The sequence below is a fragment of the Bremia lactucae genome, linkage group LG19 (assembly GCF_004359215.1).
Source record: "Bremia lactucae strain SF5 linkage group LG19, whole genome shotgun sequence".
NCBI classification, from domain to species: domain Eukaryota; phylum Oomycota; class Peronosporomycetes; order Peronosporales; family Peronosporaceae; genus Bremia; species Bremia lactucae.
Window position 1 is genome coordinate 1,187,634 of NC_090628.1, and position 16,932 is coordinate 1,204,565.

Genomic DNA, 16,932 nt, shown 5'->3' on the forward strand with positions numbered 1-16,932 from the left:
TTAATGATCTAGTGCTACTCTCTACGGTAAACTTACCTAAGCGATTAGTCACTAATGTGGGTAGCAGTAAACTACTACCCAAGTTCATTGGGCCTTTCCGTGTACTGCATCGAAGAGGCAATGCGTACACAATAGAATTGCCACGTAGGATGCGAACGCATCCTACGTTTTACGTTGGTCGGCTCCGCCCGTACCATCAGTACGCGGCTTCTTCCGAGGACGGATTTGACCACCCTTTTCAAGAATCCCCAAAAGATTCTTGTGACCGCGAACCAGGTTCTCATGTTGAACCTAAAGTTTCTCATGCTTGTTCCGAAGATCCTCGAAACTACGATGAGCTGATGACAGCTCATCGCGAACAGCATGATAGTTCCGCTCGTACATCAACATGGAGTACGCACTCTTCGAACGGTTTTCCAACAGCTCGATATGGTGAGTCTGCACCGTCTGCTCAAACGAGCGATGCTTGCCGCGCTCGTATTTAAATCCCTCCTCCAAATCATGGAGGAAGTGATCGATTTTGTCGATCGTCGACATTAGATCCGAAATACGGTTCGGATCTAATTTTCTCTCCTCCACCACAACCATTGGTGGATTCCCACGGTGGTCAACTTTTCCTTGTGGAACGTATCCAGAACCACCGTGATGTGAAGGGGTAGCGAACGAGTTATCTTGTTCACTGGCGTGGTTACACACCTTTACATGACAGCTGGGAGCCTCGTTCCCAGCTAATTGCTGACGTTGAGGGCTTCGTCCGTCAGTATGACGACCCATCCGATAATTCAGAAGGCCCATCGGAAAACACGCGCCCCTGGCGCTTGCAAAACGATTGCAAAACGTCAATCGCATCCCGCATCTCAATAGAGATGCGAGCCCTTCCCCAGGGCGAAGAAAGGGAATAAACATCCCCTTTTACCCTCTTCGAGTTGTCAACACAACACGGACAGGGATCACCCCACTTGAGGCATGGAAGCCCAGCCTCACGTGACAGCCGATGCAATTTATACTTTGCACCGGTTGGAGTTCGTTTCTCAAACTTAACGCGGTTCGCGTTAAGTTGTTGAAGCCAGGCTTCGCGTCCAATGTCTTTGACATTGCGAATGGACGCGCTCCAGGCTTGTATAAGCGAGACTTTATCTCGCTTATTGTTGCCACTAAACCATCGATGCTTAAGAAAAGCATCGAGATAAAATCTTCCTCAGCGCGAAAGTTCTTTGCGCTGGGATCAAGGCCATGTAGCTTTTCGCAACAAATAAGATATATTTATTGTGAGAAGTAGTTTCTCCAGACATGCTATTGATCAGCCGTTCTGACAAAAGCCACGGCTTCTTTACATGGGCGAGATGAGACAGTTTAGTGTCTTCACTCCTCTGAGTGGTACCCACTGAAGCAGGGGTACCACAAGAACATTTATAACGATGGCTTACGCCATCGTCATCACCTTGCACAGAAACAGGTGCAGGTGACCATACGGGAGACAGAACGGGCGATGAGGGATCATCCTCATCGTCGGAACCAAATAGACTATTAACTCGTTTATCAGAATGAGCCCTCTCATTCGAAGGCTCATAGTCAGCCGCCTGACGTCTATCAGGCGACTGTTCTACTCTCCCCGAGTCGGCAATTTTGTCCGATTCGCATTCGTAGTCGACCTCCAAAGAGGGGTTGTATTCACGTGGTGAATCACCACGTGCACCCGCAACATCTAGTGTTGCGCGAGTGGAAGATACTACGGCAGACATTATGTCTGCCGCAAGAGATAGCAATGCGTCACCCGCGGCTGCACGAACCGCAGCCGAAGGCGCAGCACTGTCGTCACCCCGCATGAGTTGATCCTTCATGCGATGGAATTTGAAATGATGGATCTGACCAATCAACGTCGTTTTAAAAATGAAGTGGTCACATAGCGACCACTCCATTCAATGACAGTCAGACTAATTGTCGTTTAAGGAGAAGGGGTGATGTAACGGGGTGTATCGTTACATGAGATCAACACTTAAAGGTTGTTAATTAATATATTGCCTAGAAGGTAGATAATATTTGGAAAACATTACTTTATGTTGTAATGTTCAAAGATCTTATCCATAAATAGGTATAGACTATTATATCAATTTATCCCGCAGACTAATCATCTGTAGATGTAAACAGAAGAGAGATACAGATAAGATAAGATAAGATTTCAATTGCATGTTTAGTATTAGTTTATAATTAAGTTAGAGTTAACAGATAGAAAGAAGAGATACTTATTAATATTAATACAGTTTTCATTTTACCCTCTTCAATCTAGTTACCTTAAAGAGAAGTCTTCCTCTGCATGTACTAGTGTACGTGAAATAACGTAAGACACCACTCGCAACTGAAGCAGTGTGAAGTAGACTTGTCCTAAATGTTGAAGATTGATGTGTTCATCGAAAGTGTTGCGCTTGCATATGCGTGTATAGGGGATCGTATCACAATTTTATACGGAAAATTTGAATACTCAGTAATGGTGTGTTGTGGCTCAGTCGGGTAAAGCATTGTAGTGCATCCCACTAGTCACAGGTTCGATACCAGGTGACGATTGAAAGTAAAACCTTCGGAAACTGGCGTTTGGGGGCCACCAGCATTACCGCCAAATAGTTACGTTCCCAATTTACGGTAGTCCACAGATGTGGAAAACGTGGCTTAGCGAAGGATAGGAAAGAATTAACGGTAGGATAAAGTTAACGGTAACATTGAGATAAACGCAAAATATAACTTACTTGCCGGTTTGCAATCTCGACCGTAAGCCCATCTTCAAACTCATAGCGTTACGTAATGCAACATTAAAGTATTACAAGTCGTAGTGCCCAGTTACACCTGTGGACTTTTCAGTCAATACTTCGGAGTCGTCATTGCGAGTGGCCAAAGCGAGCCTAACGAATGTGGTAATACCTTACGCTTTCAATTTAACGCCGATTTTGGGACTTAAGCATTACTTCTTAAGCTCAATCAAGACGGGTGAAAGATTTGTCAGCTGTGGGATTTGAACCCACGCGTTCGAGAACATTACGACCTGAACGTAACCCCTTAGACCACTCGGGCAAACTGACTTGTTGATGCAAAGGATTCCTTTTGTTATATATATTTAATTTATATTCTCAAACTGCTCAAACTTTTCTTCCACCATCTTCCGCAAGATGGATATGACAGCTGTATTATAGCTCCTATTGCTTTGCCACCTCCCTCCGAAGCCTCTCGGCCGTTCGTTAGATTCCGCTGCGTGTCTCTATCGTGATCCAGCCTGCCCTGCTGAGACGCCCAGGTCGCTCTGCTATCCTAGGTACCTCCGGATCTCCGCTGAACGCCATGGAAGCCTCAAATCCTGACGTGTCATCGGCTCTAGCGGCACCATCGTTAGCGACGAGCCGATAAACGCGCCACACGATGCTCCTCTCTTACAATGACTGTGCCGAGTGATGCTGGCCCACCGACTCGATTAATTGCAAATGGTGTCTCCCACTGACGGCTTTGTCGTGCCGCTGCTATCGACAGCATAGTTTATTGACTGTTTGTACCGATTTTGTACGCAAAAGAAGATCGCATCACATTGTAGCTCAATCGGTAAGATGTGGCACCACTAATGAGAGGTTCCGACTCCTTCCCCGTCAATGTCCGGAAGCTTAAATATATAGAGAACTGATGTTTGGCCTGCCAGATAATGACGTGTCCCATTTATGTTGCTGTGACAACAGAAGGAAAGTAACGTGCTTAAAAACTTATGGTCGATAGAAACGAATGGCCAGTAGCATTCCGTAGGAACAAATGGACGTAAGATCAATTCACTCACGAAAAACACACTCAATTAACATACTAACTTCTGGTGTTACATACTCGACCACAAGCAACAACTCCACAAGATTGAGACCTGTTAAAATTCTCAGGCAGCAACCTGCGTGTGAAGATCAGCGATGTTTATGTTCAAATAGTACGTTGCCTTCGCAGGTAATTCTTTTTGGCCTTTTCTTTAAACGGCGACTCAGAGAGACAAGCGGGCACGATCATGCTTCAAAGTTACACCCTCAGGCGTAAGTTGATTTGAGATGATGTTGTAAAACGAATTACTAAACTCTTGTCAAGTTGCCTTGTGGTCGGGACTGCAAGACCAAAAGGTGAGATTATGATTGAGTTAGGTCCGACCTTTTGTTCTTAGTCTTAATTGTCTAAACAATCATAATTCAATCAATCTTTCATTGTCCAATCAACCAACACGTCCATTAGTCTCAACTTGTCTAATCAATCACAATCAGATCAATGTCAGTGTCCCAACTACGACTTCACCTATCTCTAAATGGCGAGGTTTAAAAAAGTTCCCATCAATCCACTTGACCAGCCTCATAACCGCTCTCTAATTAACAACTCAGAGCGAATCTTTCTTATTAATAATTCAGAACTACTGCAATCGCAAACAAGTATCTATCTTTCTTAACGAAGCTAATCAAAAAGGAAGTAGAGGTAGGCCGTTTCTTATTTTTAATCAGATGATGCTTAAGTTGTTCCAACTCTAACAAGCAACATGCAATTGTTAGATTGCGAAACAGTCACAACATCACCTTTAAAATTCTGCTTGAGATTCGCAACGAATTTGTTGTATTTGTCTTTTGCAAGTGCCTTAGTCATGCCATCGGCTACCATGTGTTTAGTGGACTTGTATTCCAGTTCAATAATCTTCTTTTCCACTTCCTCACGGATATAGTGGTATTTAATGTTGATATGCTTATGTAACACTTAAACGTCAAGAAAGCTGATAGGACTCTAATGGCCAAGCTTTGGCAAAGAGCGGCTAGTAGGAAAGGAGTTTCTTCTGCTGAAAGCAAATTGAGAAGTGATTTATTAAGCTGACTGCTTATGGATTGCCCTTTGGCCAACTAGATTTACGCTTGAGCTATCTAGGTTCTATACCAAGAACTATCATACGCTAAGCTCATCTAGCACCTATTTTACCAGCCATAGTGTCTATGAACCTCATTAGTATGGATTACCCTATCTTGGAATATATCCCATACGAGATAGTTAGTGTTTTTAGTATATTTAAGCCAACTACATTAAGGTAAACGATCCTTAAACTTTTATTAATAGAAATATCGGTAGAGACAATTATGCATATGTAGTTATGTCTAATGACGTAGTTGAAGTTACTGATAATACTGCCTCTACGTCACATGACCTCTTTTCAAAAAGACGGCTAGTTATTGAACTGCTTTGGTCGTATCTTGTTGTTCCAGTAGAGGTCATTGAGTCCTGGAATCTGCCTTTGATCTCCACGGGCTCCCAAGTTGCGTCATCTTTCGATATACTGTGGCTTTCTCTTGTACTTCTAAGTTGCGTCATCTTTCGATATACTGTGGCTTTCTATTGTACTTGCGATGATTGACGGCTGCTTTAACAAGTTGTCCTTCGGTTTCTCCGGCTAAGACAATCTTGTTCACTTGGTGCGTTTGTTTTGGGTCTTTACGATTCGGTTTTAGCAAAGACGTGTAGAGCACTGGATGCAACTTCAATCCTTTCGATATCCCTAGCTCAAAGGAATCTTTCGAAATGTTCTATAACAGGGAAACGGTCAAAAGTATCGTGGAGCAATTTCCTTCGACTGTGCATATCCTTTGAGAAAAATGTCCAGGTTGTTGCCGTTCAAAAGCACTAAGTCGCTGACTTCAAAGTTCTGCACAAGTCGGTTCTTGTCGTATTAGACTTCATGCGTTTTTGCACTTCACTCATTCGGTCTTGTGCGGCCTTGAGGCGAGTTTCTTGTCAATTTAAAGATATATTGCATTTTTAAGTCCAAATTTTTAAACTCAGCATCAGATGCCACATCATCTGGCATATAGGCCACATACCCTAGCTCTACTTAAAAGGGTGATATTCCAATTGTTGAATGTACGCGTCGGTTGTAGGCAATTTGTGCCAAGCGCAAATAGCTATTCCAGTTATCTTGGGCTGGATTAACGACGCCTCGAAGATAGTCTCCGATAAAACGATCCGTCAGTTTGAGGTCGAAACGTGGATGACAGGTTGTGTTGTGTCCCAGGCGCACTCACAATACTCTGCTATAACTTAGATGTGAGTTTATAGTCGCGATCGGATGTTATGTTTTTGGTAGTCCGTGATCATTCAGATAGTTTTTAATGAACGCATTAAAGATCCCCGTTGCTTTGTCGGTTGATTTTGCCGCGACAAATTTACTCGCTCTGTGATGCGGTCGAAAATTACAATGATGGCATTGTTCCCTTCAGCACTGGTTGGAAGTGACACGACGAAGTCCATCGACCGGTAGGTATGTCTAATGGTTGAGTAGTCCTGGCAATTTTGTTTGCCTTGCCTTATTGCGCTGGCACATCTAGCATGTATTGACATGTCGCATGATGCGCTTCATCATCTTTGGCCGGTAGTATCGCTCACGTACTACCAAGTAGGTTTTATAAAACTCAGGATGGCCTGCCGTTACTGCGTCATGATTCTCACAGATAACTCGGTTTTTTTTAGATCTTCGTCATCGGTAATGTACAAACGTGGAGTCTCGTCTTCTCCAGTTTGGCAGTACAGCGTACCATCTTTTGAGGAATACTTGGGCACTGTATCACCTTGTTAAGCTTTTTGATTTTCCATTGTAGCTCCTTGTCCACAGATACAACGATTTTGCTGTTTGGATAACCTTTACCAAAGTTGCCACAATTTTACGATTCTAAGCAGTATCCAGTAACCCCTGCAAGCTGACATGGGCAGCGTTCCGCTCAAACTCCTAATTTCGTGATAATGCATTAGCGACTGTGTGGAATCACCGGAACATCCACTTGAAACAATGGTTGAAACTCAGCGATCTCTTCGAATCATCGTGCAACTCGCCGATTCGTTGTCTTCTGAATTAAGAGCATCTCAATGCTTGTGATCAGTCCACTGTAAACGTACGATCCAGAAGGTACACTCACCACACTTTAAGAGCATACAGGATTGCAAGTAGCTCTTGTTCCCAAACAGGATGTTTCGATTCGGCTCGCTTCATCTTTCGACCGGTGAAAGCAACTGGGCGCTCAATCCCTCCCTCCTTTTGAAACACGACACCTTAAATGGCGAAATTGAGGCGTTCATTCGGAGGCCAAAAGGTTGCGTAAAGTCAGTAAAAGCGGTGGCGATTTCAAGCGTCGTTTAAGTTCTTCAAAACAGGTCCATTGATCGTTTGTGAGCTGAATGTGCTCTCGAGATCTGTTACCAATCGCGTCAGCTGCAACCAGCTGAATGCAAATGAACATTTGCTCTTCCATGTTTGTCTGCATTCCGTTTCTGACAATCCACTGCGTTAGCAATGGAATCCTGAACGAGACGGATTACTGATTCTCGAGTCAGCAGAAGTTCCTCTGCTGACTCATTCGTTTTGTCTTTTTTTCAGTACGCTTTGTGCGCACTGCCATGAAATCTTTCTCATCTTCGATGTCGATTTCTTCGACATCACTCGCATCGTTGTTAACTTCGACGCGTGATGAGCATGAGCCAAAAATGGTTTTGTTTGTGCGAATCCCCTCCTTTTAAACTAGAGAATCCTCTAATTGGATGGGTATGCGAGGATGGCGTAAGCCATTCACGAAGAACAGTGTATGCTTTGTAGACGCATGCACCATATCATTGATGGCAAATTCGACCATCGGTAAAAACTCGCTCCAATTCGGATTCGTTTGCCTTTGATGCTTTCGTGTAATGGCTCCGCAAATTAGGCAAAGTTCTTACAGAACCAAAATATGTACACGTTAGTCCCTAGAAAGCTTTCCATGTGTTTTTTGGGCTTGGGAATGGCCAATCTGCGATTGTCTTTACCTGTTCGGGTCCCCGGACGCTTTTTTTTCGACGAAGTCCCCTAGGCACGGAATCTCGCCCACGCAGAATTGGCACTTGAACAACTATATGTAAAGTTGTTGCTCTTCACATCGCTTCAGCACCCCGTCTAAGGACTGAATGTGTTCTTAGATATCTTTATTTTATGTGAGATGTCGTCAAAATAGACCTTCATCACATCTTTAAGGTTACAAATTGCAAGAGACGATTCTAAACGACCACTGAGTTCCATTGGAGTGACGAGGTATTCGAAAAGTTTGTCAGGAAGTGAAAAAGCCGTAAACGGGATATCCGATTCGCGTATTTAACTTTGGTAGTAACCCAAAAGTAGGACCATACATGAGAAATATTGACTGCCGCCATGGCGTCGTAGGTGCTTCATTGCTGCAGCATTGGTATCCCCGGCAAGAAAATTGCCAGATTAAGCTGACGATAATCTAGTTTACTGCGCCAACACAGGTTTCTTGGCACAGAACGTCGGCGCTGAATAGGCCGATGTACTTGGTTAAATAATGCCAGCTTGAACCATCTCTTTGGTTTAGTCTTGGATTGTTTGGCGTTCTTCGGGACTTTGGCGCCATTACTCCTTACTGAAATGGGCTGTAATAAGCCGCGTCGTACCATGCCGGCCCATATGGCCATGCTGCCGATGAGAGTTGAAGATCTCGCGGCTCTGAGCTACGCGAGGCTAGATGTCGTCCATGTACACGATAAAATGGGCGTTTTTTTTTGTTTGGGCAGCCTTAGTTGAGCTTTATCGGAGCTGTTCACCTTGATGCGAGGCGAAACTTCGATATCTGGGTTTTGTTCGCGTAGCCACATCAAACTAAAATTATATCTTTGTTTTCAGGACCGAACATAAGTTGGAATGTTCCAGATGTCAGTGGGAATCCAGATATCTTGAGGTTAATTTTTAATAGTTTGACGGGGTCGCTGGACAACTTGGTCATATTCAAGTTGACTTGCATCATTTCTCCTTCATTTTCCTCAAGTTCAAGTTTTCCACCAACATCCCAGAATACCATTTCAGAATGCCGCAGAGGTTGTAGCCGTTGTCGGTGAAAATGGTGACGGACCTTGCTTGATCCGCTGTCTTAAAACCTTGGGCTTCGGCTTCGAGGATTGCATAAAGTGCGCCGCTGATGTACCGGTTTGATTTCTTCAGCCTCTTTCATGCGCATAATCGCGGTGGACAACTGAATCGACGAAAGCATGCGCGGCATTGTGGAGAATTGTGGTCGAATTTAACACAACTATTGCAAGTAGCTGTTGTGGAGTCGTCATTTTTTTCTTTTTTTCTTGCCTGGCCATTTTAATTTCTGGAATCTGTTATTGTCGGGGCGATGGACTGCTCTGGACGCGGATATAGTTGACGGCTGAGTCGGTGTGCGTGGTGCTTTGCAGCGTAACGCGCAAACTCAAAATTGGATGCGATGTCGATAGCCTCTAGGAGCGTTGACGGGCTTTCTTGCTAAATCTTCTTAGCGGCTTCTTCGCGTAACCCATTTGGAATCGCTGATGTCGAGCTCAGTTTGAGCCGGCAAGTCTTAAGACTTTGAGATGTATTCGTGGATGCTTTCCTTTTATTTCAAGTGGAACATCCGCTCGCGAAGATCATATTCGAAGTTCCTATACCTGAAGCGTTCGCTTAATTATTCTTAAAGAGCGACTATGATTTGTGCATGTTCATGCTCTCGCAGTCCATTTAAAAGGCACTATTCCAATTTATTACGGACAAGCCCTCATTGCTTGAGATTAGTGTCGTAAAACGTGATAAATATGTTTCTATACGTTGACGTTTACTGACATAATATTGCTCAGTAGCAAAGATCCCTAACTTAATGTGTTCGCCGAATTTTCCTACGTACATCGGACGGTCCTTCTTCGTTGCTTCCCGCGGGATGCAAGAGATCTTCAAGCTTTCATTAGCTTGCTGCATTTGCGCTTGCATATGAGCTTCAGCTAGGGCTTGATACTGTCGTTGCTGTTGTGTGAGGTACACTAACAGCTGCTGCATGGACATCAAGTCCATTCCTACAGGTGCCTCTGCCGTAGATGACGAACCGGCCTGTGCATCAGCACGATCCTCGGTTGGCGTCGTATGCATTGGCGCGTGAAGCTCCTCTATTACTTGAAGAGATCATTCTGCTCTATTGACGAGGTCTATAGTGTTTGGAGACGGGCACTCAGTTGCACAACCTCTTGTGGACTTCTCACTGCCGTGTACTGTCTTATATCAAAACCGAACCAAAAAAACTATAGAAGAAAAGATCTTACTAACTCTTTACGTCTAATTATTCGAAAAGATGGATTATGTGATCTAGCGACGATTTTAAAGTCTCATGGATTTGGTCGATTCGCTTCTTGAGCAAACCAGTCGTTTCGTAAGCTGCATTACGAGCCCGGGGGTCTTTGCAATCCGAAATCTCGTTGCGAGCGAGCTTTGATTGCTTTGACGCTGCTGGCCACAAGTCACGTCGAGCTTTGTCGAGTGTTTTGTGATTTAACGACAGTGACTCTGCACTGTATTGAAAGGGATCTGTCGGCTCACGTGTTTTGCGTTTACCCACACAGTGTGCAACCAGAAACAGATCAGCAGCACGAGTGCAAATTAAGCAGCTCCAAAGAGTTCTTGTAGTTTTTTTTGAGTTCGTAATTCCAATGGCGGGACAGAGATTTGCCGAAGCAGAAGCACAGAACCACAGACCCGATTAATGAGACCCAACTATATATACCGCTTATAGAGTGCAACCGCACTAACTAGCCACCGAACGTTTGAGCTCGTTCACTAACACGACAACCCATTGTGATCTAGCACTTCCCACTATGTGGCTCGCAACCGATATCAACAGGAGAACTCGCTTCCCACTATGTGGCCACGAGTAAGCTGGTTGCACTCTAACGGCCAACCTATGGCGGAGAGCGACTAGTTGGAAAGAGTTGTTGCTGCAAAAGCAATTGGGAAGTGATTGGTCAAGCTGACTCCTTACCAATTGCCTTTTGACCAACTGGATTTACTTTTAAACCATCTAGGTCCTATCCTAAGAACTAACCTACGCTAATCACATCTGGTATGTACTCTACCAGCCATAGTGTATATGAACCTCAAAGTGTGGATTACCCAATATTGGAATATATACCATACGGATTTGTAAGTATTCTGAGTATATTTTGAGCCAATCACACTTGGGTATACCTTCCTTAAAGTTCTAGTACAAGAAATATCAGTAGAGACAATTATGCATATCTATTTATGTCTTAAGACAAAAGTTGCAGTTACTGGTAATACTGCCAAAACGTCACAGTTTAATCCTTGAGTGGTAGACAAGATTCGCCGCCAATGCGATATATCCTTGACTGTCTTGATAAATTGTTGTCGCATCACCCAAAAATGCTCCAAGTCTTTAGCAGTAGTCGGAGCCAGATCGCTTCCTGATTTGCGTTGTAAAGACTCATGTACACAACTTGAAGAAGGTCTATGCCTGTAGAGCTGTTACTTGTGAGAATGTAAAACCATAAGTGGGTATGTGTTACTTGTGAATGAAAATTTTCACGTATATTCATTCCTAGGAAACAATGCTGGCGATTCGTTCCTATCGTCCAATGGTTTCTAACCACATTACTTTTCTTATGTTATTTGTCAAGGCACAAAATGGGGGACGTCAGTATCTGGCAGGATAGCGCTGGTGAACCCCAAACATCAGTTTCCTATATACTCAAAATTCCGTACCTTGCTGGGGCTCGCCCCCACGACCTCACGGTTAGTGCTGCTTCATCTTACCGACTGAGTTATAATGTGGTTAAAGTTAAATTAAAAAAATTATTACTCCTGCGTACACCGAGTATATTAAAAACACTAAATTAAACTATGCAAATAAACCATCCTTTCCTACGTGTACAGTTATGTAATTACAGGGTTTCAACACCATTTTAACACTCTCCCTTGATGTTTGCACTCGGCGCTTGCTGAAATGTTCATCTTAAGACTCACAACGAACTTGCTCTATTTGTCCTTTGCAAGTGCTTTTGTGAGTTCATCGGCCATCACTTCTTCCGTGGGCTTGCATTCCAACTCGATGGACCTTGCGCTCGACCTTTCACATAAAAGTAATACTTGGCATCGATGTGCTTAGCTCTTTACGGCTAGACGGGATTCTATGCCAATGCAACACATCCTTGTTTTTCTTGGAATATCGTTGTGGGTCCATTTTGAGGAAACTTCATGCCCTTCAGCAACAATCGAAGCCAAACCGCTTCTTTAACTGCGTTGTTGAGACTCATGAACCCAGTCTCTGTGCACAAAGTCGCAACCGTTGGCTGCCGCTTCGACTTCCACGAGATAACACCACCATTCAGGAAACACTACCATTTAGGTAACACTACCTTTCAGGAAGAAGACGTATCCAGTTGTCGAGCGTTGCGTATCCAAATTGCCAGCCCAATTGGCATCCGCCAAACCAATGAGCTTTCCCTTGCTCGCGCGCCGAATACGATCTTAGTGCCTTAAGTTGTCTTCGCATACTTGAAAATCCTCTTGGCTGCAATCCAGTGTAGCTTCTCACAGTGCTCGCAGAACTTGGCCACCTCACAACGAGCATGTGCAATGTCAGGGTGAGTACAAGCTGCTACATACATGATCGATCCCACAAGTTCGCGATACGGGAACTTGGATACAATCACTTTCTTGTCCGTTAATTTTAGAAGCTTCGATACTGTCTGCTGGGGTGTGTACTTCCTTGCACTTCTCGGTGCCAAACTTCTTTGAAAGTCGCTTGATCTATGCGCACTGGCGCGCTGGTTCATTGAGATCATCTTGCGGCTTCTGTCGCGATGGATCTCGAATTCTGAACAGTATTTGAGCTCTCCAAGTTATTTGATGTTGGTTGCTTTCTTCAATGCGCTCTTGATCATTTCGAAATGCTCGGCGGCTCCGCTTCAAAATCCTCAGTCGCGACAATTGCGAGTGCAGTATTATGAACTCCTTCCGATCCACTGGAACGAATGTGTCTGCGTAATCAATTCCGGGTCATTGTGCGATTCCCGTGGCCACGAGCCGTGTGTTGAACTTGATAAAAATCCATTCGGGTTGCATTTGATTCGAAATCCCACTTGCATACGATAGCCTTCTGTCCTTGCGGCATATCCACGAGCTCCCACGTCTTTTGCTTCTCCGACGATATAATTTTGCTCCTCATTGCTTCAAGCCACTGATCCTTGTATCTGCTAGTCATCACCTCACGGTACACAGGTCGCTTGGTCACCGTCAATGTCCTCGGCATTAAGGGAGTATCGCGCGTCGTAGTCGCCCGCATAGTTATACAAGTTGAATAATTTTCGGGGATTGTTTGGATACTCCGGCTCGTAGCGCACCACACCTCACTTCTCGCGTACCAGACGCACCATCGTATCTTTTCCTCCATCGCTACCTGGGGGTACTTGAAGTCCTTTTAGGTATGTGGTCTGTTGGCCCTGCTTCCATTCTATGTGTCTGGCTAGGGCGTAGCGGTGGTGTCCAACGTTCCTCTGGTGGCGACGTTTCACCATTTAGGTTGTTAGTATTTACTACACTAGTAATGTCAAGGACATTGTCGGCTTGGTTTGTTTCGTGGGTCCTTGTTGCTTGCTCATCGAAAGTCACCTTTTGAGTTATTATGATTGACCTATCGCTTGCATTGATAAGCCGGCATGCCTTGTGATCCTTGGCGTATCCGAGAAGGTAGCACTTTAAGCCAAAATCGTCCAGCTTCTTGCGCTCCTCCTTCGTTGTTCTATGCGCAAAGCATACAGCATTAAACACGACCATGTGCTCCATACGTGGTTTCCGCTTGAGCAACATCTCAAAAGGACTTGAGTTCTTGTTGGACGAATTTGGCAAAACATTTCTGATATCCGCTGCCATCATCGTTGCCTCGCTCTAATAGCTCTTGTCCAGACCGCTGTCTTGAAGCATGCATCTTGTTATCTCGACCAGGGTCCTGTTCATACGCTCTTCCATACCATTCTGCTGCAGATTACATGACACGGTATATTCTTGCTAGATTCCGCGTCTGCCACAAATTGCTTCCATGCGAGTTTTTCGATACTCACCACAATTGTCACTGCGCAGCACCTTTAATTTTTGTGTCTGCAGCCGTTCTCACGTCCTTACAGAATTTATCAAACACTCCCGGTACTTCACTCTTAGTGCGCATCGGGCAGATCGTGAAAAATCGGCTCTTAATCGTAATAAAGGTAACGATATACTTGAAAACGGACTTCGAAGCTGGACTGATTGTTCCAATCACGTCTTTAAAAGCTGCTTCATCGTGTAAAAGGTATTTTTCACTTGCCTCAGCTGCAGCGCCGTTGATTTGGCCGTCTTTAGTCATCTCATCAACCGTTCTATAGCATGTATGGTCGAGACGTCTGTGCCAACTCCAATTTTGCCAGTTGTCAGGTGGCATTCTTCTTCGGCATTCGTATTAATATATATAATCTTTCCTTTCTTCGGAACTGTCGCCACAAGCTTTCCTTTGAGCTTTACGATGCCTTTTCAGTAATCTCGACGGACATACCACGCGCAGTGCGGCTGTCACAGAAAATTAGTACTTGTTTTAAAAAAATTCATGAAGAATCGTCTCCAAGCGTGGTTTATCCATGCTGACCCGTTTGCACGCGTAGTGCAACAGTTCCGTATCCAAGAACCTTCAATTGTGCGCTGTTTTTTGCGCTGGGATACACTCTAATTTCTATCGCCTTGTACTCCACGAACGATTTGCGGTCCTTACACATGTATGTCGAAGCCCCCCTGTCATCAAACCACGCACCGCTTGAAACCGTATCCGCTCTGAGAAAAGCAACGTTTGATTGTTCATGTCACTCGACTTGTCTCGCCTCTTGGATCGTCAGTCTCTTGCGTAGTGGCCCCTTTTGCCACAATTAAAGCACGCCTCAGATGATGCCTTGGTCTACGACCGCGCTGCTTTTTGTACTGCTACTTTTGATTCTTGCTGCTTGTTCACCGTGCCTTAGCTACCTCGATGCGCGTCGACTCCTTCTGACGCACTTCTTCAGCAATCAACTTGCTCACGGAATCCCCAACACTGAACGACGCGATCGACATTAGAAACGCTTTAATGAGACGATCGTAGCAAGCGGGCAACCTTCACAGCATCGTCGCGCAAACGTCGTCCTCGCCTGGTTCGCAATTCGCGATCTTCGTCTCCATTACCAGATTCTCAAACGCCATAACGTGGTCGCTGATATTTGGCGACGCATACCGAAAAGACGCAAACTTGGTCTGTTCGCCATATTCTGCGTGCGATCAAACTTCTGAAGTATCACCCACGCCTCCTATGCACTTGTTGTAGTCACAACGTGCATAAGCTGCAAATCGCTGAGGCTGAGAGCGATCGGTGCGTGCGCTGCTGTTCCGTCGACTTTGATACGGGTGCTTCACCGGTAATTGCTCCTCACAGTCCCTTTGGCATGAGGTACATCCTCATCTTGAAACTCTTCAAGGCATAAATGCTTCCGTCGAAGGGTTGGATCTTGACGCTTGATCATTGTTTGGGCTCATAACGTAAAGAAGGTTTATGTTTGCAGAGTTGTGACTTGTGGCCGAGACTTCAAATCAAAAGTGTTAATCCCTTGGCCATGAGTCGTGCCTTGAGTTGGATAACAGATCCATTCCGCAGCGTGAAATTCGAAAAACTCACTCTGCAAGTTCTCTAACGCAATGTACTACCAACCTCGGTGGCCGAGTGATTAAGCTCTGGAACTGGGATCGGGAGGTACGTAGATCGATACCCGCGGAGGGCGGTACGATGACACATCGCCAGAGATAGGCTAAAAAGCAGACGAGCAACCATCCAATGATTGGCCGCTCTGCCAATCCGCACCGAAGGTGTGTGATAGTTGGGCGGGAGGAGGCCCTGTAGCAAAAATTCCCCATAGTATAATGAGGGGCGGGGTTTCAATAAGAGAATTTCGTCAAAAATAAAATCTCTAGCGCAATGTACTTCACTGAAGTTTCACGTCCTTGAACATATGCTTCGAAGGTCGCTGTCGATTAAACACGCGGCGCTTACAGACAATTCAGTCGTATGACATGCAGCGGCTCCTCTGATCTTCGTCACTCGGCGACCCACGCTTCTTAGGTCAGCTGTCTTTTACTTAGTGGCCCGCCTTGCCACAGTTTAAGCGCGTTTCGGGCGCTGTCTCTATTCTACGCCCACGCTGCTTCCATAGCGGCTTCTTCGCATTCTTACTGTTGGCAAGCAGCACCGTAGTTTCTTCAATACGCACCGACTCTATCTGACGAACTTCTTCGGCGAACAGCTTGCTCACCATATCCCCAATCTCGATTGTCATTAATAATGCCTGAACAAGGCTGGGCAAAGTCTGAAGCATTGTAGCGCAGACATCTTCTTCACTTGGCCCACAGCCTTCGCTCTTCATCTCTAGCATGAGCCTTTATAAAGCCATAACAAGCTCATTGATGCTCGGGGACGTGTGCCGGAAAGACAAAAAATTCTCCTTGAGCCAGAGTCGATTCGCCATGCTCTGGGTCTCCAGAAAGCTAAGCTTCAAGCGCGATCCATGCATCCCGCACACTCTGTGCACTTATAACGTGCATAAACTGCGAGTCCCTTAGCTTCAGGGCAATTGCCGCGCGGGCCTGCTGCTCCGTTAGTATGGATACGGCCGCCTCGCCGGTTATCGCCACCCGCAGTCCCTTCGACATGAGGTACATCCTCATATTGAAATTCCACAAATTGTTAGTCGCTACAATCGAAGGGATTCACTCGGATACTGAAATCGTTACTTGGGCTTATCTGAAAAAGGAATCACTAAAACTTGTTAAGTTGGCTTGTGGTCGGGACTGCAAAACCATAAGTGAGATTATGATTGAGTCAGGTCCTATCATGTGCTCTTTGTCTTAAATTGTCTAATCAATCATAGGTCAATCAATCTGTCATTGTCCTATCAATCCACACGTCGATACGTATCGACTTGTCCAATAAATTATAAGTATATCAATCTGTCAGTGTCCCATTAATCAGGTGGGGCTTAAGTTATCCCAAATCTAATATGCAACATGCAGTTGTT

At 45.0% G+C, this 16,932-nt stretch overlaps 2 protein-coding genes across 2 annotated transcripts; both read right to left on the bottom strand.

Annotated features, from left to right (window-relative positions):
• Window positions 1–5,728: 5,728 nt before the first annotated feature.
• CCR75_004630 (uncharacterized protein) lies at window positions 5,729–6,777 on the bottom strand (the record flags this gene model as incomplete). The annotated part of the gene is made up of 5 exons (XM_067962716.1): window positions 5,729–5,860; window positions 5,900–6,051; window positions 6,150–6,204; window positions 6,567–6,670; window positions 6,720–6,777. 5 exons carry the CDS (start codon window positions 6,775–6,777, stop codon window positions 5,729–5,731), a joined length of 501 nt encoding a protein of 166 aa, XP_067823691.1.
• Window positions 6,778–6,845: 68 nt separating this feature from the next.
• On the bottom strand, window positions 6,846–7,077 carry CCR75_004629 (uncharacterized protein; the record flags this gene model as incomplete). The annotated part of the gene is given in 2 exon segments (XM_067962715.1): window positions 6,846–6,948; window positions 6,963–7,077. The coding sequence occupies 2 exon segments, from the start codon at window positions 7,016–7,018 to the stop codon at window positions 6,846–6,848; spliced, it is 159 nt and encodes a 52-aa protein (XP_067823830.1). The 5' UTR covers window positions 7,019–7,077.
• Window positions 7,078–16,932: the final 9,855 nt, after the last annotated feature.